General features: G+C 35.4%; 2 protein-coding genes across 2 annotated transcripts; one reads left to right on the top strand and one right to left on the bottom strand.

Annotated features, from left to right (window-relative positions):
* Positions 1 to 17404: 17404 nt before the first annotated feature.
* LOC122532911 (spermine synthase-like) lies at positions 17405 to 19575 on the top strand. The gene is made up of 6 exons (XM_043662094.1): positions 17405 to 17564; positions 18311 to 18433; positions 18505 to 18659; positions 18728 to 18817; positions 18901 to 19092; positions 19185 to 19575. Exons 3-6 carry the CDS (start codon positions 18543 to 18545, stop codon positions 19329 to 19331), a joined length of 546 nt encoding a protein of 181 aa, XP_043518029.1. The 5' UTR covers positions 17405 to 17564; positions 18311 to 18433; positions 18505 to 18542; the 3' UTR covers positions 19332 to 19575.
* Positions 19576 to 20217: 642 nt separating this feature from the next.
* LOC122532910 lies at positions 20218 to 21724 on the bottom strand. The gene is made up of 2 exons (XM_043662093.1): positions 21387 to 21724; positions 20218 to 21119 (listed from the first exon to the last, which is right to left on the bottom strand). Exons 1-2 carry the CDS (start codon positions 21486 to 21488, stop codon positions 20364 to 20366), a joined length of 858 nt encoding a protein of 285 aa, XP_043518028.1. The 5' UTR covers positions 21489 to 21724; the 3' UTR covers positions 20218 to 20363.
* Positions 21725 to 21953: the final 229 nt, after the last annotated feature.

Below are 21953 nucleotides of genomic sequence, written 5' to 3'. Positions count from 1 at the left end.
TGCCGTGGCGTTTAGCCGAGGCCGCCGGCTCGATCGATCGATCGATCGAGAAAGAGAGAGAAAGAGAAACTCTAGGATCTCTGCCAATTCTGTCCGGCTATCGAAGCACATCCGATAGCCTGCCGTGCAATTTCCTGATCGAGGATCCACGTACGCTGCGCGATGTTTCACGTACATACATACATATTTTTCCGCCAGTCGACGCGACTTTTCCAATTTCGCGGTCATCATTCTTTAACGACCGAAATTCGAAAACTGCGGTTAAAATGGTGGGCTTAGCATGCTGAACGTCGATGTCTGTTAAAAAAATGAATTTTAGTATCTCTTTTTTTTAGAATTAGAAACTTCTATCCTCTTAGCTATTTGACGATCGGTATCATGAAACAAAAGCTGCACTGTGTAGTCCGAGGGAAAATTGAAAGAAGAAAGTCAAAATTTCTTTTTGTTTCTTAGTTCTTAAATGGATTGTTAAATGAGCTGTTAATTAAATTGACGATTGTATCATGCATACTATTCGAGGATCTGTATAATTCTCATTATGATTATATTATTTATACAATATGTCGTTATGTTTTTCATAATGCAGAGGGAAACTCACCTATTTGGTGTAAATTAAACTCCAACTATTATATAAAATAAAATTGAAAGCCCATTTGAGGATTGACAGAAAAAATACCCACTATAACCAAGTATGTAGATTTTTGTAAAAATACGAAATCAGCAAAAAGTCAGCCATCTTCTTAAATGTTTTTAGAGACAAATAATCTTGAGATCAATTGAAATACTTAAAATCGTTAACAACAAGACTTTCTAAAAGATTTCTGAAAGATTTTTAAAAAATACTTGACGAGTTAAAATCATACAAGATTTCCTAAAAGATCTGTAAAAGATTAGATGAAACAATCTCGTTTATTAAATTAAAATCGTATAAAATTTTAGAGACAAATAATCTCGATTATTAAATTAAAATCATACAAGATCAATTGATGCTCAAAATCATGAAAGATTTTCTAAAAGATTTCTAAAAGATCAATTATAAATCATACAAGATTTTCTAAAAGATTTCTAAAAGATTTTAGAAACGAATACTCTCGAGAGACTTAATCACTCCAACTATTAAAATAAAATGGAAAGCCCACTTAAGGATTGACAGAAAAAAATACCCACTATAACCAAGTATGTAGATTTTTGTAAAAATACGAAATCAGCAAAAAGTCAGCCATCTGCCTAAATGATTTTAGAGACAAATAATCTCGATTATTAAATTAAAATCATACAAGATCAATTGAAACACTTGATGCTCAAAATCATACAAGATTTTCTAAAAGATTTCTAAAAGATTTTAGAGACGAATACTCTCGAGAGACTTGATCGCTCCAACTATTAAAATAAAATTGAAAGCCCACTTAAGGACTGACAGACAAAAATACCCACTATAACCAAGTATGTAGATTTTTGTAAAAATGCGAAATCAGCAAAAAGTCAGCCATCTGCCTAAATGATTTTAGAGACAAATAATCGATTATTAAATTAAAATCATACAAGATCAATTGAAACACTTGATGCTCAAAATCATACAAGATTTTCTAAAAGATTTCTAAAAGATTTTGGAGACGAATAATCTCGAGAGACTTGATCAATTAAAATCGTAGAATGGCTTGCCGCAGCGAAATATCCAATCGCCTTGCTGAATTTCTCTCAAAACCGCGGGCTGAAAATTCCGGAGACGCGATTCGATGCTCCGAGCCGATGAACCTCTAAACGAGCAGCTGTTACGCTGCCGTCCCACGAGCTCCGTTTGAAAAGCAGCAAGCCGATGAATTATTTAGTACCAGAGCCGGCAAACGAGCACGATCCCCCGGCAGCGAGCCGTGCTACGACCGTAAACGCCCTGCACGTGTTCCTCTTTTTTTTTTTTTTTTTTTTTTTCTTTTTTCTTCCTTTCTTTTCTCCCCTCCCAGTCGGTCGATCGCGATTAAGAACACGGTTTCGATCGGGACGAGCAGAGCGAGGCTTCTGCTCGATTGTCAGCGAGCCGGACGAGCGGAGAAGAGGCGATCGTAAAGGATGCAGTAAAGGAGCAGTAAAGGACTCGCGAGCAGAAGGAGTCCTCTCCCCGTTCGACTCGGCCTCTCCGCTCGTTTGGCCGCGTTCGCATGCTGCTCCGGCTCGGCTCGTAAAACATATCACGTACGATAGCCACGGCAGCCTATTGCGGTATCGTTGATCGCGCGGCTTTACGGTGCCCCGTGAAACCACGCGAGCAGCTGAGACGATAGACGGTATTCCGCTTCGGGCCTCCTCTCTCGAGAAGGAACTTCCTTCCATCTTTCTGGTATCTGGCTGTATCGGGCGGCTTCGTGCGCCGGGGAAATGGGAAATTCGAGGCGAGTAACTTTCTTATGTATACTGGCGAGATTTCATCGAGATCGATTTATGACTCGTGGTGGATTTAACCTCCTCAGGGACGAAATTTTTAAAGAAGTTTCATTTCATTTCATTTTACATTTGGCAGACAAAGAAAATGACACGTAAAGGAATTAAGTTCTCGGCATTTCAAAAAATAACTATTTGTGTAATACGGGTTTGCGAATGGAAGTAGGTTTTTTAATAGGACGCAAATTAATTGTCCATCACATGTGTGGCCAAAGGTGTGAAGCTAAAACGACTGAAGCATGAAATTTGTGCAAAGCAAAATGTTTATAATGTAATAAGGAGCACAAGCTTCTTTTTTACATACAGGGTGAATCGCGTAACTAGCACACTTGAAATCACTTTTAAATTATGTGCCTGATGAAAAAGATAATGAAAGATTTATATTCAGATTCTTTCGATTTATGATGAAAAAAATGAACGATCCAATTAGAAAAAAGATACCTTTCAATATATACACAAAAAAATTGATATATTTTACCTCCCTTCAAAATCATACAACTTTTGTATCAAACAATTTTTCATTAGGCGCAATAATGTGAAAGTTGTTTCAAGTGTGCAAGTTACATGGTTCACCCTGTATTTTAAGAATCATCAATGACATTTGTGTATTTTAAAAATCTCTGAAAATACGCTGCGTTGTAAATATATGAAATTTCTATGAAAAATTATTAATCAGCTATTTTCACCACGTTGGTTAGCTCTGGCGTTCCAATTCAATTCCAAGAAAACAATTTTCGAAAACTAATTTTCAATTGGATTTGAAACCTGATTTAAGAATCATCAGTGCCATTTATGTATTATGTTTTAGAAGTCACTCGAGCCTCTGAAAACACGCTGCGTTGTAAATATATAAAATTTCTATGAAAAATTATAACAATTTTACTGGTTAAATTCAATTTCAAGGAAATAATTTTTCAATCAGTTTCAATTGGATTTGAAGCCAATGACTGCTTCGGTTGTTCCAAGTTTCCTTTCGTTACAAAAAAAAAATAACAAATCTCTTTCGTTTGCGCTCTCCTTAAAGAAAACAGATTTCAAGATAAAGTTGAGGAACAGACCAAACAAAAGAAACCAACATTCAAATCCCACACCAAGACCTACTAGCTTCAACGACCAAAGCGAAAAGAGAAGAATGAAACAGAATTTGGACTACGACAAATAGAACCAAAATACACGACATAGCACACCATTTCTATCAAAAAATACCAAACAACAATATAAGCAGAAAAGAAAGGATAGCTATGACTAGGCTTCGAATCGGACACTCCAAGATCACACACGAATACCTCCTAAACAAAACAGAACCACCTTTCTGCAACACCTGCAACCAACAAATCACCACTCAGCATCTGCTACATGAATGCAGAAAATACCGAAACATAAGAAGTAAATACGGATTAAACGAAAACACCGCTCTAACCTGCCAGAAACAACAAAAAAAAAACGTTATCAACTACCTAAAGGAGACTCAACTACTAGACCAGTTATAAAGAGACAATTTCAACACGTCGCTAAAGACCTCGTAGTCGATGCGACGCTAAACCTCCATGTAAAAAAAAAAAAAAAAGAGTAGGAATTACGCGAGGCGCAGACGATGAGCTTGAATCACGGCGAAACGTTCTGCGTTCGGCTAGACGCAACGAGCATTTAATAACGCGCGCGGTGAATGTAAAATACACGAAGTTAATGCCAGACGACGGCGTTTTTCTCATGGCGATATAATAGGAACGACTCGCCGCGAAATTTCAAACGTCAGGACCGGCGACGCCATCATCGCGTAGATATTTCGTATATATACGTAGATAACTAGAGAGGCGCGTGATTCTCCCACGTTTTTTCGAAGGATTCTTCAGGAGAGAGTGAAGTTCCTAAAGAAATTCCCGCTGAAATTCCCAAAGACGATCGGTTTATTGCTACCGGTGGATAAGTATATACGTATAAGAAAAATAATTCAGATACTTTGACCTACATAGGAAGATGTGAAAATTCCTCGATCGTAAAGCTGCTCGCTAGAGTCTTTCAACGCAGAAATACGTTATGTAAAACTACTTCGATGTAAATCCAGTTCAATACAACAGAAGCTTGATTGAACGTGGATTCCCATTATGAGAAGGAGAAGACGAATGGAAGAACAAAATTGACGAACTATACATGATCGTGCGTGTCTACTCTTGATTCCTCCACAGAGAGAAATTCCATAAATTGTTCGAGATCTTTTTCAGTGCCGTAAAAAATCGAAACTAGCTATTAACCTCTTGTGCTGGAATGACGTGCCACGTCGAGAATTTTTTGTCCCAAAATTGCAATATTTTCTCAGTTTAAGTATATTTAAATAAAATAGTATATAAATATTAAAATATAATGTATATAAAAAAATTATATTATAAAATATAATATAATAGTATAAAAATAATATAAATATAAAGTATATATATATATATATATATATATATATATATATATATATAATAGCGTATAAAATATATATATATATATATAAAAATTTAAAACAAATACTTAAATACCTAAACCCAGATAAAATAAGTAATAGATTTATTACTTGTTAATAATCTCTATTCAGTGATATACAGAGGCAAAGAGAAAAGAAAGCGACAAATTATTCTATACGATTTCGGTCACTCGTTACGGTCCGTGAATTAGTTACCAGCGCACGCAAGCGGTTAATTACCATCGCTCGATCACTACTATTTATTTGCGCGTGTATCAAACGCGAAACAGAAGAGAACGACAAACCCGAGAGTCTCCGATGAAACGTTTCCCACGATTGTCCGAGACAATCGGACGCGACGACGCGTTTTCACCTCGGTGGCATCCCCGAAACGGGCACGCGGAAGGTCGCCACGGTTGCGAAAGTTTCTGGTCGTTACGCGTTTATCGATTATTGCCGTTCGTCGACGTTTTCCAGTAGCATGGAGGAAAGCCGCGAGTGCCAGCCGCCGTAGGAATTCGCCGACGAGAGCTAACAGTATCATAACGATCCCCCCTGAGCGGTACACGATCGCCATAAATCAGCGATCTACCGGTTACGCGGGATTCATTAGCGCTTTTCCTCGTTTGTCACTTTTTTTCCTCTGCCGGCGATGATTCGCAATCGCGCTGGGAAAGCGCGAAACTAACGTTGACAGTGCCACGTCGATGCCGGATGCACGCAGAGGACTGTGTTTCTTCCTTTGTTTATTTTCTTTTTCTTCGATGCTTTGACAATTTTACCCACGTTTTATATTTTCATATTTTTCGCGAGTGTAATTAAATATTTTATGTGACTATAATTGTTTTTATGACCGTAATTATACAGTTACATTGCATTTTGACTGTAATTGTGTTATTATAATTTTTAATGACTATAACAAGTGAAACCTCGGTAATAATTTGCTTTGTCTACTGGACGTTACGAAAGATAGTCTACACTGGATATTTTATAAATTTTTAAATGTTGCACCGTGTCCATTTTCGTACTTGTAAATTTCTCATAAATGCATAAATGCGCACAATGTAATGATATATATATATAATGTAATATATATTTAATACGGTGGATAATCGAATCTGCTTTAACAATTTTACCTATGTTTTATACTTTCATATTTTTCGCGAGTGTAATTAAATATTTTATGTGACTATAATTGTTTTTATGACCGTAATTATACAGTTATATTGCATTTTGACTGTAATTGTGTTATTATAATTTTTAATGACTATAACAAATGAAACCTCGGTAATAATTTGCTTTGTCTACTGGACGTTACGAAAGATAGTCTACACTGGATATTTTATAAATTTTTGAATGTTCCGTGTCCATTTTCGTACTTCTAAATTTCTCATAAATGCATAAATGCGCACAATGTAATGATATATATATTACGTAATATATGTTTAATACGATGGATGATCGATCACCCGGAAAACAATTTCAAACGCGCGCCAACTTGCAAGCAGGATCCTAGATAGAGAGACAAAAAAGCAAAAGTACGTGAGAAGCTAATCTCTGAATTTTCACACGAACGTTCAGTTTCACATTTTCTTTATTCAGATTGAGCTCGCCTCGGGTTGAGTTTGTACGTTATTTCACGCATCGGCCGATCAAGGAATCACTCACGGCGAACGAGGAGAGAATAGTTTTCTCTTGTGGAAGCAGTTGAAACGTCCGCGATAATTAATACACATCCGAGATAATAAGTTTCGATGTACGTGAGATTGGAAGTTCCTTACGCAAAATGACACACTTATCGGTTGATTGATGAATTGCCGGGGATTTTGTTCGGGAAGGAACGTATCGATAGAAGCGTTCCTCTCTCTTTCTCTCGTTAACAAACTTAGTTAAATTCCTTCGATAAATGTTTTTTTTTTCTTTTTTTTTTTTTTGATACACGGTAGGATGATAAATCATCGAAAGTTGACTTCTCGCACAAAGTTCGAACCTGCTATGTCGAGTCCAACTTATTTGTATGTACAGCTGTTTATCGGTTTGAGATTCTTAATACCCGGTAGGACGACACTTTCAGCGATGAATCAACGAAAACGAGTCGTCGACGCGTCGTCGATGAGAAACGCATCGTTCAATCTCTTTCGTACAGTTTTCACGGCACGGGAAAATCTGACCTCGCGTGTTTTCCATCCTCGCTTCGCGTAAATCAACTCGTACGTAACGTTAACGAAAGAAAGCTGAAACTGTCAAACGGACAGATTAACCAGCGACGGTCCCATTTACCGTATCAATGTCACCGGCGATAGTAAGACACCTCCGTTAATTGCCGGTTGTCGCGATTTATTGGCTCAAGGTCGAGGATTTTCACTTCCACCAGCTGCTGCCCGGATCCTGTGGGCGAAACCTGTCGCGTGGCTAGAACTGGAGAGAAAAAGAAAAAAAAAAATTAAACAGATCGTGCCTGCACGTAGAACAAGGCTCGATATCGAGATGGCGATCGAGGGTGAAATGGCGAAAGTTCTGGGGAATGGATAATACAGCCGTATGTCCTTGCGAGAGTGCACACGCGATTTCCATCCTTTGTTTCTTTATATTTCGAGCATATCTCTGTTGCACAGTTGCATCTAACTATTGCTATCTATAGCAGCTCATGAAGGTATTCGTGATTGTCATTTTTTGAAATGTTAGTACATTTCTATACGATACAACTTCCAAAATTCGTGTCAACGAGAATGTTAATTGAGCTCGATTATTCCAACATATATCAAGATTGAAACTTGTACTTTGAAACCATATTAGATCATGATTTTTGAACTATTTTTGAAACTAATGGCTAACCCATTAAGAATCAATATTTCAGTCGTAATTCTTTTCAATGAACTCATTTCGGGAAGGATTCAGTCCTATCTAGATTATATAATTTTATGAAATTTCAAGATTTAAGTTTTTATAATATTGTAATGATCTATATAATATAATATATAATTTATATATTATATTGTATATTATACATTGTATATAATATATAAGATATTTCCGAAATCATGATATAACCGGCCAGAATGTGATTCTACATTTAAAAATAAGTCGAAAAGACAGAATAAGATTTTCCCACATGATTGCTTTGTTTTCGAGAAACTCGGATATCAGATATGCTTGAATTCATCTAATTCTAGACAGAAAATAATAATTAACAGATTATTCTACTACTATTACTACTGCTAATGCAAAAATAAGGAAATATACAATAAAACTTTTTTGCAAAATGCTCTGTTTTCGGGAAAATTAAGTTGAAAATTTATCAATTATTACTTAAAAATGAAACTAAAAGTATTTCTTAAAAATAAAAATTTATCAATTATTACTTAAAAATGAAACTAAAAGTATTTCTTAAAAATAAAAAAATTTTATTCTATAGTTTTTATTTATTTTTATTAATTATTCTTTTCTGCCACGTCTAAAATTCCAGTACTAGAATTAGAAAATCTTCAAAAAAATTTATTCTCTCTTTTCCGACTTATTTTCTTATGCAGAATCATCTCCTGGCCAATTGTGCCAAGATTTCAGAAATACTCTATATTATATTATATTTATAATATAATTATATATATTATTACAATATATATATATATATATATATATATACAATATATATAATTATGTGTAATACAATAATAATATCATATTACACAATGTACCAAACCTAACCTAACCCAAACCTCGTGTGAAATGCAATTCCTGAGATCTCCAAACCCCCAAATACCCAACATACGCGAAACTCTGCGAACAATTAGCCCCGGCTCAACAATCGCGAACGCGATTTCTTTCAAAAAAACTTATCTATCCGTGCAGCTGGCGGCACGTCGCGTATCGCATATCGCTCGAGAAGGGAGTCACGACGCGCGGAGATCGCCGGACGATAGGATCGCGGGGGATCTGCTGGCCGATCCAGTTGTGCACCTGACCGCATTTCTGCATGAGTTATGGACGTGCATCAATCCTTTTAACCAGGCCCCTACCCATCGTTCTCTGATCGCCCGTCCCGCGTCCCTCGGCCACCCTCGCGTCCGGCGGGTAACGGGTAACGGGTTCGGCGAAACGTCCCTCGTTCCTATCTCGCTTTTCCCCGCGGGAGCAAAAGATCTAGAGCCGCGCGAGTGTTGTCGACCCACTTGCAAGATCCTATCTGAGACGCTCGGCCGACGCCGGGCCGACTCTTTTTTCTAGCGTTCGATCGCTTTCCCCGCCGTCTATCCTTCCTTCCTTCTTTCCTCTCCGCTTCTTTTTGCCCCTCGGTCGCGTCGGCTCTTTCATTTCATTCGCCTGCTAAGCACCCCCGTCGTTACCGAAGATCTCGAGATACCAGCATTCTTTTCGGCCGGTCGACGCGATGACGGCGGAACACCGTGATTCCTCCATACTCTGGCGGTACTTTAGATCGTGTCGCGTTCCTGTAATTTCTGGCGATGTTCGCGATGTGTGGGATCGACGGAGCGAGAGTGAAGTTTCTGGGAGCCAGGGTAGGAAACTTCAGACCGTTGATCGGCCTTCTTTGCAGCGAATTAGGTTAACGAGCGGCGACAAACTGCTTCGGCAGAGCCTACGAACTTTGGAATCGTGGTTCGTAGTTGGATTTTCTCAGGGGGGACAATTCGAGAATGAGTTATTAACAGTGAATTTTTTACATTTCTTTTAAATGAAAATTTATATAATTTTATAAATATACATACATACATATATATATATAAAATTATTATATAAATATATAATTTTTTAATTTTTCTTTTTCACGGATGTCATGGTTTTCGGAAGTTTGTTTAGTCCAAGTTAATGGCCTTTTAGGCTTCCATTATTCACTTTTTGAATAATAAGAATTATGTGTCACAAGGATGAACTATGGCCATAGAACAAAAAATTTGTAACTTTGAAGCTATCAGTTTTTCGACTCATATTTATTAGAACTTTTTTGCATGTTTCGGCAAGTACTATTTATCCTAGAAGTATTATTTATCACGAACCCTTTTTTTTATTCACTATTTTATATATTAGAAACTTCATTTTTCTCCGATTGCATGTCGCTGTAATTCCACTTAATTAAACAATTAACATAATTCGCGTTTCTTGAAGTACTTCATGAATTATTCTCATGTTTTGTAGTTCATCAACGTTCTTCGTAGACAGTTTTAACATACAAAGCACGAATGCACTTCGTGTACGCAATGTTTAACAGGGTTATTGCGTTTATACTTGCAAAGTCAAAGTGCACTAGCCAGAGTACATAATAAAGTTCTGCTTCTACTTAGCGAGGTATCTGCGAACTCATTGGCGAGACCTGTAGATGTATGTACATCTCTCTCAAATACTACTCACTTTTAGCATAAGTGAATAACATATCGATCTTTTTTTGCGTTGAGTATATAATTACTGACAAATTTCGATACAGTGATCGGGATTTCAAGCTATTAGAAGAGATTATCATTGACGGTGTAATAAATAGTAAATATCTTTATTTGCATTTATTATAAGGCTCACGCTTTTACTTTGTAAAACTTGAATTTTTCAAGCTCTGAATGTTTTTTTTTTATTTTTTACCAACTACACGATATAATAAAAAATATATATATATATATTTATGTCTTCAACAAAAGACATTGAAGAATTCTTGAAGAAAAATGACCTCGAAGAAGATATTCTTACCAGTTATTAGCCTTTTGGATACCATTCATGTTAGATGAAAAATATTTTTTATACTATCACAATTCGAAAAGATATTTAAGTGGCCATTAAGATATTTAATGGACCATTCAATGGACCATCCTGTATTAATAGCTCGTCCAAGTGTTTCGTCTGCCAATAAATGTTCTCTTATCGGAGTTTTAAATAATTTGAAGTCAGATAAGGTTGCAAAAACGCGGTGCCCTTATCGAAGCTGAATTATGCGCATTGCTCGATAAACTTTCCAAATATTCTCCCTTTTTTTCTCGCGCAAAGAACTCGCAAGCACTTTGAGCCGGAAATATTCACGGAGCGTAACTATGCCTGGAAGCGAAATTAGTATGGAAACGTGCGGGAGTGCCTCTTATTACTAATCCAGAAACGAGCGCCTTGAACGAACACGTGCATTGGAATGCAGCGGGTATATTGGCTTTAAATTTAAAGTTATGGACAATTATCGTGGCAGGTTGTTGTAATTCTTTGATCTCGACACCTCGCTCGCGAGTCCCACGGTGCTCTCGTGCCTCGTGTGTTAAATTATTTGTTAAAATATCGGTGTCAGCAGTCGTTGATTGAACTTTCACTTCCTATCGCGGGAGAGGAAAAGCAGCATGAGGATGGAAGCGACTGGCATGATCCAGCGTTTTTTTTTTTTTTTTTTTCATTGCAATTCTTCAAATGTCCAAAGGGACAATCCACGTCCATGTCCCTTTTCATGCAAATCGGCCATTGTACCAACGTCGTCGTCGGCAAATTTCTTCGCGAAGATGATACCTATTTGCATACATTCCGCGACAATGTAGCAATTTCAAATTTTTATCTCTGTCATATTTTTATAGCTGAGAAATACGTGTTCTTTTACCAGGTGTCGCGTTTCCTTCGAGCGTTTTCTTCTTGCATATTGATTGAAATATTCAACAACTGAGCGAGAGAATGACTGCAGTATTAATAGTTCTCCAACTGGCGTACGATGCTCTAATCAAGCTAATCGGTTTCCTGGCAACTCGATTCCAGCAACCATAATCTGGAGCATCGCTAGAAACTGAAACCAGAACGATTATCATACAGTTGCACATATGTCTGTACGCAAATCTGATCAGTCCAATTTCTCTCCCTCGTTTCCTTTCGCCGATTGTTTCTATCCAAGATAAAGAAAAAATACAAAGATTCTATTTGAACGAGTAGTCTCTACAATTCCCATGTACTTTGGTGGAAGTGAAAGTGGAAGAAAAATTCATCTTATCCATATTCATGCTGCAGCGAGATCTAACTAGCGAGATCTAATAAGCTGGTAAAAGTCTAATTTTAAATATCACTTATTACATGCATTTTCACCGTAAACGTATTTCATTGGCATCGTGTTAAATGCCTAATCATTATATAAACGAACAGTTTTTTTTTCTGGTTCCAAACTCTAAGCTTGCTTTTAAGAATGTCGTTTAATTTTAGTAACCTCATCTTTTCTTAATGAGCTTTTGTGTTAAATAATCGAATTTTTATTGTAAAAAAATTTTACCTATATATGTACGTACCATATACTCTCTCATTCGTGTTTTTCTACTCCAAAGTGTCTGACCGTATAAGTGAACAAAATAAAATAGAATAAAATATTTATTTCGATGTCAGACTTAACTCAGATATAACTTTGTTGTTAGAGTGTAGATAGTGGGCTTGAGCCATCACAGTTGGCCCTTCGCAAAATGACACGATCGTACTTACCGTGCTAGCTCAACAGAGAAGAGCTAGCAATTTCAGAAGAAAAGCGAGCTCTGGATCACGAAGAATAATCGCTAGCGTCGCGGTCTCTGACCACCCAGGTAGCACGCGTCGTTGCGGTTTTAGCTACACGTACGATGCCCTGTCGCGATACGAAACACGCTGTTTCACCCCGGCGACATCCACGCTCACAATGCCGCGCTAATGCGTGACTTTCTTCTAGGAGAGTGGGCAGTGGCATAGCGGTGGCAGACAGTTACGATCGAATTGTAAATCTACGTGTCACGTTTACGGTGACTCGTTTGCCCCTCCGAGGTTAATTGAGAGCGACTCGGCAAACGCTTCCTGCAAGAGGATTTTCTATGAAAACGGTGAAGCGGTGAAGAACGCCGCTACTACGTTTGTGGTCCCCGTGTTTGCGAACGTTAGACGCGCGGCGTTTGCGTCGCGTGGCTTCCTGGTTCGCTTCAGTTGCGCGCTTCCTCCCGAAGGCTGGTTAAACGGTCTTGTCAAACGATCGACGTTTGACTGCGAAGGCCTGTAGTTATGGATCGTAAACGTTCAAACAGGTGGTTCTTTGATTTGTCTCTCGGTTGTCGATCATGCTAGGAATTAACGATCTAACGCGACGTTTCACACGAGCGTGCGAGCTCTTCGTTAAATTTCGACGTACAGCGTGTTTAATAAGAACACGGGCGCCGATTTCTCAGAAGAAAATATTCTTTTTGTAGAAGATTTCGCGAAAATCGAAATTACTGAATATAATACGAAATGTGGGAAAGTAATGTAATGTAAAATACTGAATATGTAATGTAAAACACGCGGGAAGACATAAACTTTGAAAAAAATAATATAATAATATAATAGGAAATAATATAATATAAAATACTGAATATAATATAAAACACACAGGAAAACATAATTTCTAAAAAAATAACCTAAAATATATATAAAATATAAGGAACCTAACCTCCAGAGAAATAATCTGAAACGCATGTAAAATATAGGAAATAATATAATATAAAATACTGAATAGAATATAAAACACACAGGAAAACATAACCTCTTAGAAAAGCGCATATAATGTGTTTTTCAAATATCTTCTCATACTTCCTGCTAACAATATTTACCCGCGAGAATACGAAAATATCTTCTTCCTCAGTCAAATATTTTACTTTCGATCTGTGCAAAATTTTTTATAAAAAGAATATGTTTTTCCAGAGAAAACGGCGTCCACGTTCTTATTAAATACACTATAAATTATAGTTTTCTCTCTATATTTAAGAGGCTTTTAACGGGCTTAAATTACTCGCTGTTCCGTCTGTTGCATGCGCCTTGACACTATTGCTCATACCATCCAATTAGGCCGCGTGTCCCTTCGTCCGATCACGAAGTCGCGGCCGCGGAAAAATCGGTTCGGCTTATCGAGTCGATCGACGGTTCAGGGAAACGCGTGACTAACTGTTCCGTGAGGCTATGAACGTATCATTATCGTGCATGAAAACAGCTCGTAAATTCAATAAATACGGATCCGAGCGGAGGAGGACGACGCGAACCGATGCCATCCGATAGGCATCGAACCAATGCTTTTGCTCACCATCTCCTCGACTAGTCCCTTCGACGACGGTGTGTCTTTGCCGAGAAATATCCTCTTACTATTATTTAGCAGATAATGTTCAACTACACAGGAATAGTCACGAAAGACAGGACAGGTTCAAGTATCTCTATTGAAATTACCGTAAGTGGATCGTGTCATTTACGAATCTGGTCCAGCTGACCGTGTCACATGTTGTGCTCGAGCGTCGAGAATTCTGAATTACAAAAATAAAAAGTCGGCAGGAAGAGGTAAGAGGTAAACTTATAAAGCAGCTAATACATCTTCGTACCTTCTTTTAATTCAACAAAACATTCTTCGAATCTGTTCTATTCACTGGTACTCGAAGAACTTCAATTACTAGGTTGGCCAAAAAATAATTGTCCTTTTAACGACAGTGTCAAAATTGGTTTACTCTTGATTCGATGGTATCAAACCGTTCTTTCGCGTCGAAAAATGTAAGAACCTTGAAATCGACTGAAACGTAGCAAAAGACAATCGAATATAAAATTTTTGTTTCTCGCGAAAAGTTCATGCAAGAGGTAAACTTATAAAGCAGCTAATACATCTTCGTACCTTCTTTTAATTCAACAAAACATTCTTCGAATCTGTTCTATTCACTGGTACTCGAAGAACTTCAATTACTAGGTTGGCCAAAAAATAATTGTCCTTTTAACGACAGTGTCAAAATTGGTTTACTCTTGATTCGATGGTATCAAACCGTTCTTTCGCGTCGAAAAATGTAAGAACCTTGAAATCGACTGAAACGTAGCAAAAGACAATCGAATATAAAATTTTTGTTTCTCGCGAAAAGTTCATGCAAGAGGTAAACTTATAAAGCAGCTAATACATCTTCGTACCTTCTTTTAATTCAACAAAACATTCTTCGAATCTGTTCTATTCACTGGTACTCGAAGAACTTCAATTACTAGGTTGGCCAAAAAATAATTGCCCTTTTAACGACAGTGTCAAAATTGATTTACTGTTGATTCGATGGTATCAAATCGTTCTTTCGCGTCGAAAAAGGTAAGAACCTTGAAATCGACTGAAACGTAGCAAAAGATAATCGAATATAAAATTTTTATTTCTCGCGAAAAGTTCATGCAAGAGGTAAACTTATAAAGCAGCTAATACATCTTCGTACCTTCTTTGAATTCAACAAACATTCTTCGAATCTGTTCTATTCACTGGTACTCGAAGAACTTCAATTACTAGGTTGGCCAAAAAATAATTGCCCTTTTAACGACAGTGTCAAAATTGATTTACTGTTGATTCGATGGTAGCAAATCGTTCTTTCGCGTCGAAAAAGGTAAGAACCTTGAAATCGACTGAAACGTAGCAAAAGATAATCGAATATAAAATTTTTGTTTCTCGCGAAAAGTTCGCCTTTCATCTGCAATGCGCAAAGGAACCGCAGTTACTCTTTGGCTAACCTAACGGGCAAAGGAAGAGTTTGAATACCGTCTGGACGGTTTAATTTCTTGGCCTGTAGTTTCAAGGAGAATAGAATGTGTCGGGCGTGTGGTTGCTGGATTTTCGTTTGTCAATCGAGAACGGGGGAGAGAGGGAGAGAAAGAGAAAGAGAGAGAGAGAGAGAGAGAGAGAGAGAGAGAGAGAGAGAGAGAGGCATGAAAGCCAGCACGGCGGAACGAGGCTCGAGGCGGATTAAAGCGATCGTAATGCACAAAGAACGGCATTGTGCGCGGTGCATACACCACTGTGAAGTGGATGCATGATTGTCGTGTGTATGAAGTCGTGGCCGGGGGACGCGGGAGGGCCATCACTGCCACTGGAGCCGCGTGAGAAACGCTGCATACTTACGCGAACCACCCACGTGTCACAGCTTAATGCTGGATCGTGATACGCTTTTCCTTCATTCGATACTCTAATATGATCCTTCGCTGCCTCGAGCGGAACGTTCCCTCTAAGTGTACACGCGCACGACGCCATTAAAAATCCTGGAGGGGAAAGAGGGGGGGACCGGAGTGGCTTAATTATGGGTCTCTGCTCTGATTTACAAACGTTCGTTTCTTCGTGGGAAGATGTCGAAAACTGCTCCAATAAACGCTGATCACGAAGAAACGCTGCGAGAAGGTGCTTGGAGGTTTTATAAAGGTTTCACGCTCGTGAAAGTATTTCGCGTTAGCGTAACTTTTGACGTGTGACACTAATGGTGCATATTCTGCTGTTCGTAAGCCGCGAGAATCTCTGCGGTGCAGTTGGAGCGGTTGTGTAACTACTCGACAACAATTTTCTTCGAATTGCAATTAATTCGTTCGGTCGGGAAATCTTGATAATCCTCGAGCAGAGTTTTGCAAAATTACAATTGGATCACTTCATGAATTGTAATGTATAATTACATTAAATGTGTTTCATTGTATTGTCATTCGTAATTCAGTTGTTTCTTTTCATTTGATTAAATTACAATTGTGATTCGTGCTTCAGGTCTCTCATTCAATTAAATTTAATTCGCTTTTACAGTCGGGTTACAATGACTAAATGCAATTTACTTGAATCGGGATTAGCATTTAAAAAGAAAGTAGATGCGAGAGAGCGAAATTTAAGAATAATGAAATTTTAAGGAAACCTTTGACTTTAATTGTGTTGGAAATCTATTTAGTACACTGAGCAACAATCTTTCTCGATGTTGAATCACTTTTTTCGGGAGGATATGTTTGAAAAATTTTCCATCCACATCTCTCATCATGTTTTGTAGTTGGAAACTACAAATGCAGACTCAAACTGTCTATACTACTATACTTTTCACATTAATTGTGAGAAAAGAACATCTGCTGAATAGAATATTCATGAACAGACGAACACTATTATAACTTAGAAAACAGTGATAACTGAGTCATGAATGAACGAGAAACAGAAAGAATAAAATAGGTAAAATGACATAATATGACAACATAATATTGAGTTGTGTAATAAACGGGAAACGAAGAATACGCAGTACAATGATGGAACAGGAACAAATATATAAAAGAGAAATAATTGCATTTCGAGAGTCTAAGTAATTTATTGCGCTTCAATTACATTGTAGTTCAAGTACATCGTAATTCAGTTATACCGATGGTTACAGCAATTAGTAATTAAATTAATTTAGAAAGTTTGAATTATGTAACACAATCGCAACTTGTGCTATTGAAATACAATGTAATTAAATTATGAAATTGAATGACGATGCACAATTATTCAATTAGCACAGCTATGCCCTCGAGGTACTCAACAGGTTGAGAGAAACTCCAAACTGAAGTGTCCCCGATCGAATGTTCCAAAGTCAATAAAAGTAACTTCCGTTGGATAAAAATAAAATTACACTGTATTTCACAACTTGAAAATAACTCAAATAAAGCTATAAAATACGACCAGATATCAAAAACTTGGACATGAAATCGACATGCAATCGAATGATTATTGTACCAGTGTTCAAAACAAAAAAAAAAAAAAAAAAAAAAAAAAAAAGGGTTATTACGATTGGTTTAACAAGATAGTTTCTGTTTTTTTTTATTCGTCGGTTCGCTTGTCGCGGCCACCTTTAGTTGGCCAGAGAATTGGAGACGACGTTGCAGGCGGCAGTAGCCTCTACGCGTTCGCACTCGCTTACACCGATTAAACGCGGCGGACCTTTTGAGAGATACTTTCCTACCGCCGGTGAGTTTTTTATTTATTATTCTGTTTACGGTATGAAGCGGAGCATTATATCCGCAGGATTTTTTCATTTCATCATACGCCGTTAACGAAAATTGCTTTCGATTCATTTCCTCGACTCTCTCTTTCTCTCTCTCTCTCTCTCTCTGTGTAACTTACTTTTTTTATACTTGTTCTTCTCTGATTATTTATCGCGCGGGAGAAATATCGATTATTATTCAAATTTTATTTCATTTGTTGACAACATTTATTTTCATATATATATATATATATATATATCATATTTTATTCTCTTTTTCAGTAATAATTAAACACCATTATTTTGTTTGCTTGATCAATTTTCTTGTTACGATATATATCTAAATGTAATAAGTTGCTTGAAAATAGCGGCAAATATTAAAAATGATAAAAAATCAATATCGTAATCTTGAATGATTGTAAGATCTCTGTGGGATTTATTATTTTTATAAATATGTTGAGTGAATAGTATTGTTTATTACTCTTACATGCTACATCAAACACATATGAAATCAATTATAGGCATAAATATTATGATAGATGTAGTAATCCATATATAAAACTCCTAAATATTCAGTACTTTCATTCTTCTTAATTTTAGTTTTAATAATTGAAAGTTTATTTTTCTACAAGACTTAAGCTTTGCATGCATCTATTAACTGCTTTCTGATGCAATTATTTAAATTTTGTAAATTTCCGATATAATAATAAAATTGTTTCTTTTTTTTAAGATGATAGACTACTTGAATATGACATTGATAAACTGGTTTTTGAAGCACGCTCTCCCTATCAAAAAGTGCAAATTGTTCATTCGAAATCATTGGGAAATCTGTTGGTTCTTGATGAATTACAAAGTAAGAAGAACAAATTAATAAATTATATTCAAAATCGGAGTATCTTTGAAATTAAATTTTGCAATTTTTAGATATATCTGAAGCAGATCTGATTTATACAGAAACTTTGATGCAACGTGGAAAAGAAAATTACACGGGGAAAGAAATAGTTATTTTAGGAGGAGGAGATGGTGGCTTACTTTGGGAATTGCTTAAGGAGAAACCAAAATTTGTAACCATGTTAGAGGTATGCCAAACAAAAATTAAAAAATACAAATTGTTTTGCAGAAACAAAAATTAATTTTCTTTTCCTAGATTGATGATGTTGTAATAAAAGCCTGTAGTCAACATATGAGAAGCATATGTGGAAATTGTTTGGATAAAAGAAAGGGAGACAATTATGAGGTAAATTTTGTGAATAGAAGATTCATTTTCGCAGTAACAAGTAAAATTACTAGAATTTTTTATGAAAGACTGAAAACTTGTAGATTATTGTTGGAGATTGTGCAAAAACTCTAGCACACATGATTGAAGAAGGTCGACAATTTGATTATGTTTTCGGTGACCTTACAGACATACCGATTAGCCCAACTCCACATGGGGATGCATGGGATTTTATTAGACTGATTTTAAACTCTTCAATGAGAGTTCTGAAATCTACAGGGAAATACATGACTCATGTACGTATAAAAATATTAAATAATTTGAATTTTTATAATATTTTATCGATTGACATTTACTCATAAAAATAATCGTTTATTTTATTCTTTAGGGAAATGGAGCATCTTGTCCACAGTCTCTAGAAATGTACGAACAAGTTCTTTCACAGCTCTGTGTACCCGTAACTTTTACCAAAGATAGTGCTTTTGTACCTTCTTTCTTCGAAGATTGGGTCTTCTACCAAGTATCGTTAAAATGATGGATTAAATTTATCATATTGAGGTTCCAAGGGAAGTATATTCACAATCCATTTTCTCTCTTATGACCCAAATTCGACCCTAGTCGCAAATTTTTTGTTAAAAAATCGGTTCCTGAAGAAGATGATCCCGATGCTGGACATAAAATCCCGATTGACACTACTACGCTGGCGTCTGTACATACAAAAGGTGGTGGTTATCTGTATTTATTTGTTTATTTAGTAATTAATAAACTATACAAAGGTGCTCAATTATTTTTTCTACTAACTGTCAATAATCAAATTAAGTTACCCAGTGGTTCGTTACAAGTAAATTCAAAAGCAATACAACTACATTACTGTACAAATAACTTTAATAAAACAGAGATAGAATTACATGAAATTTTAATCACACATATACAAACATACTTTTTATTAACACATATTTTTAATATATTTAAAATTCAAATTGCATTTATTAATATTTACTAAACAAATATTTTGTAGATGTATATAAAAGCACGAACTGTTGCATGAGGTATAATGTGTATTAAGTAATAAAAAGTTAAGGAGTATACATAGAACTATGAAACTGATTTTATTTTTTATCAATTATTTTTGAACTGAAAATATTGATATTTTTTGCTTAAATTCTTTATGGAAAAGAAAAACAAGATTTATATTATAAAATAAACTAATAAAATGTTTAATCATTGGTACATAATATGGAATATAAATTATAACCATAAATATTAGTTATAAATTAATAAATAATATTAATTAACATAAAAAATTATTTTAATATCAATTTATGATTAGCAGCTCCTCAGTATTAATTAAAATACAAACTTATTTATTAATATTATTAATCTTGAAAAACTATTAAAAAAAAACATTTTGTAATTAATTATTATTAGTATATATAAATAAATAAAGTGAAATACAAATGATTCAAACACAATAAAAAATTGTTCCCAAATTGAGGTTCCCTATCTTATGAAAAATTAAAGATAAATTGTAAAAACGGTGGGCTGAGCAAGTTATTAAATACAACTTTCAAGTTTCTAAGTGGAACTTGGTACAAACATAAGCATCTGATATTTCAGGTAATTTTTCCACTTCGTGAATAGTTGGTTCTATTTCTGTCTCTAAAAGTATTTGATCTAACCATTGTTGGACTTGCTCTGTATGTCTGTGAGAATTATGTTGCTCTTCTATGATATTTCTTTTCGAGTTCCTGTAATTTTTTGCAATTTCTTGTTCATTCACATCTTCAGTAGTCTGATGATTAAAATCATTTTCTTGTGACTCTGTGTCTATTTTTGAATGATCAATACCATTTTCAGAATCTTTCTCTTGGAAATCAGAAATATGACTGGAGTTTCCTGATAAATTTATTATACTAGATGACTTTAATTCGTTAGAAACATCATCTATGTTTTCATCTTCTGTCATACAAGAAAATTCAACTTTTGTATTAGGAAGAATAATTCCTGTATTCTTGATAGATTTATCAAAACAGACATGATCTTTATTTATGTCTTGATACTCCTCAATTTTATAAGGTTCCAAATCAGTTACAGCTGTTGTATTAGATCCTATGAGCTCTATTCTTCCAAATTGTTTTATTTGTTCTTCCAAGGTGTGCCTGTCATTTAATATCGCTATAGATGGAGGAAGGATTTCTTGACTGGACAATGCCAAAGATACTTGCTGCCTATAAATTGCTTCTGATTGTCGTAGAAGTTGTTTTTCTCTAGCATACAATGTTTGTGCCAATTGTGCAAAGCATATTTTTATTTCTTCTTGAACCTTAAAATTAAATATGCTATTTTAATTAAAATATTTACACAATTAAACGTAATTCTGTAAATCACTGATATGTTAAAGAAATAAAACTCTGTGTATAAGGGAAATATGAAGCTATGAATAAAACAACATAAAATTATGATTGAAGTAGTAAAATACACTGTGCCAAATAATTCGATTATATATAATAATTTGAATGAAAAAGAAGTTCGAAAATCATAACCCCAAAACAGTTATTATAGAAATACGTAATTGTTAAGAAAGAATTACCTGGAGAAATTGTTTCTCCAAAAATGTTCTTTTGTCAGCTATCAATCGTATTCTGACAAGATGACTGTCGTTATCACTATTTTCTTCATTCTTTTCTATCATGTTATTTATTTAACGTATTTACCAAAATAATTAACTTGTTAGTTGCTTTGTTAGCACGTAAAATTAATATTATCGAACAGTTGGTTGGTTTTTTTTAAATACACGATAAAAACATCACTTCCTTTTGTACTTTTAAAAACTACTTGAAAAGAATTCCACGTCTAATTATTTTACACCTGTTAGATTACACTTGCACTGCCATCTTGATGTTTCAAAGAATCTTATTTTTCGTCCATGAAAGTAATGTGTTATAAACTACAATTATTATAATGTAAATACTAAATATTAATATAAATATACCTTATTAAATATTAATGGAAAAGATATATATATATATATATATATAAACTTAAATATATCTTGTATGTCGTTACATACCCTTACTACATTTTATATATTTCATGGCTCTTTTTATTTGCATTGCAGGGGTAATTTTATGTTTCATCAAATAAATATTTAATACAA

This window comes from Frieseomelitta varia, unplaced genomic scaffold (assembly GCF_011392965.1).
Source record: "Frieseomelitta varia isolate USP_RPSP 00005682 unplaced genomic scaffold, Fvar_1.2 scaffold_483, whole genome shotgun sequence".
In the NCBI taxonomy this organism is placed as follows: Eukaryota; Metazoa; Arthropoda; class Insecta; order Hymenoptera; family Apidae; genus Frieseomelitta; species Frieseomelitta varia.
This window is presented reverse-complemented; position numbering and strand designations above follow the sequence as displayed.

Bases quoted from the DNA above. Each gene is read 5' to 3' on its own strand.
- LOC122532911 (XM_043662094.1), top strand. From the start codon at position 18,543: ATGCAACGTGGAAAAGAAAATTACACGGGGAAAGAAATAGTTATTTTA. The intron at 18,818-18,900 runs GTAAATTTTGTG...GAAAACTTGTAG, and splicing joins GAAAGGGAGACAATTATGAG to ATTATTGTTGGAGATTGTGC. The intron at 19,093-19,184 runs GTACGTATAAAA...TTTATTCTTTAG, and splicing joins CAGGGAAATACATGACTCAT to GGAAATGGAGCATCTTGTCC.
- LOC122532910 (XM_043662093.1), bottom strand. From the start codon at position 21,488: ATGATAGAAAAGAATGAAGAAAATAGTGATAACGACAGTCATCTTGTC. The intron at 21,120-21,386 runs GTAATTCTTTCT...TTTAATTTTAAG, and splicing joins TGGAGAAACAATTTCTCCAG to GTTCAAGAAGAAATAAAAAT.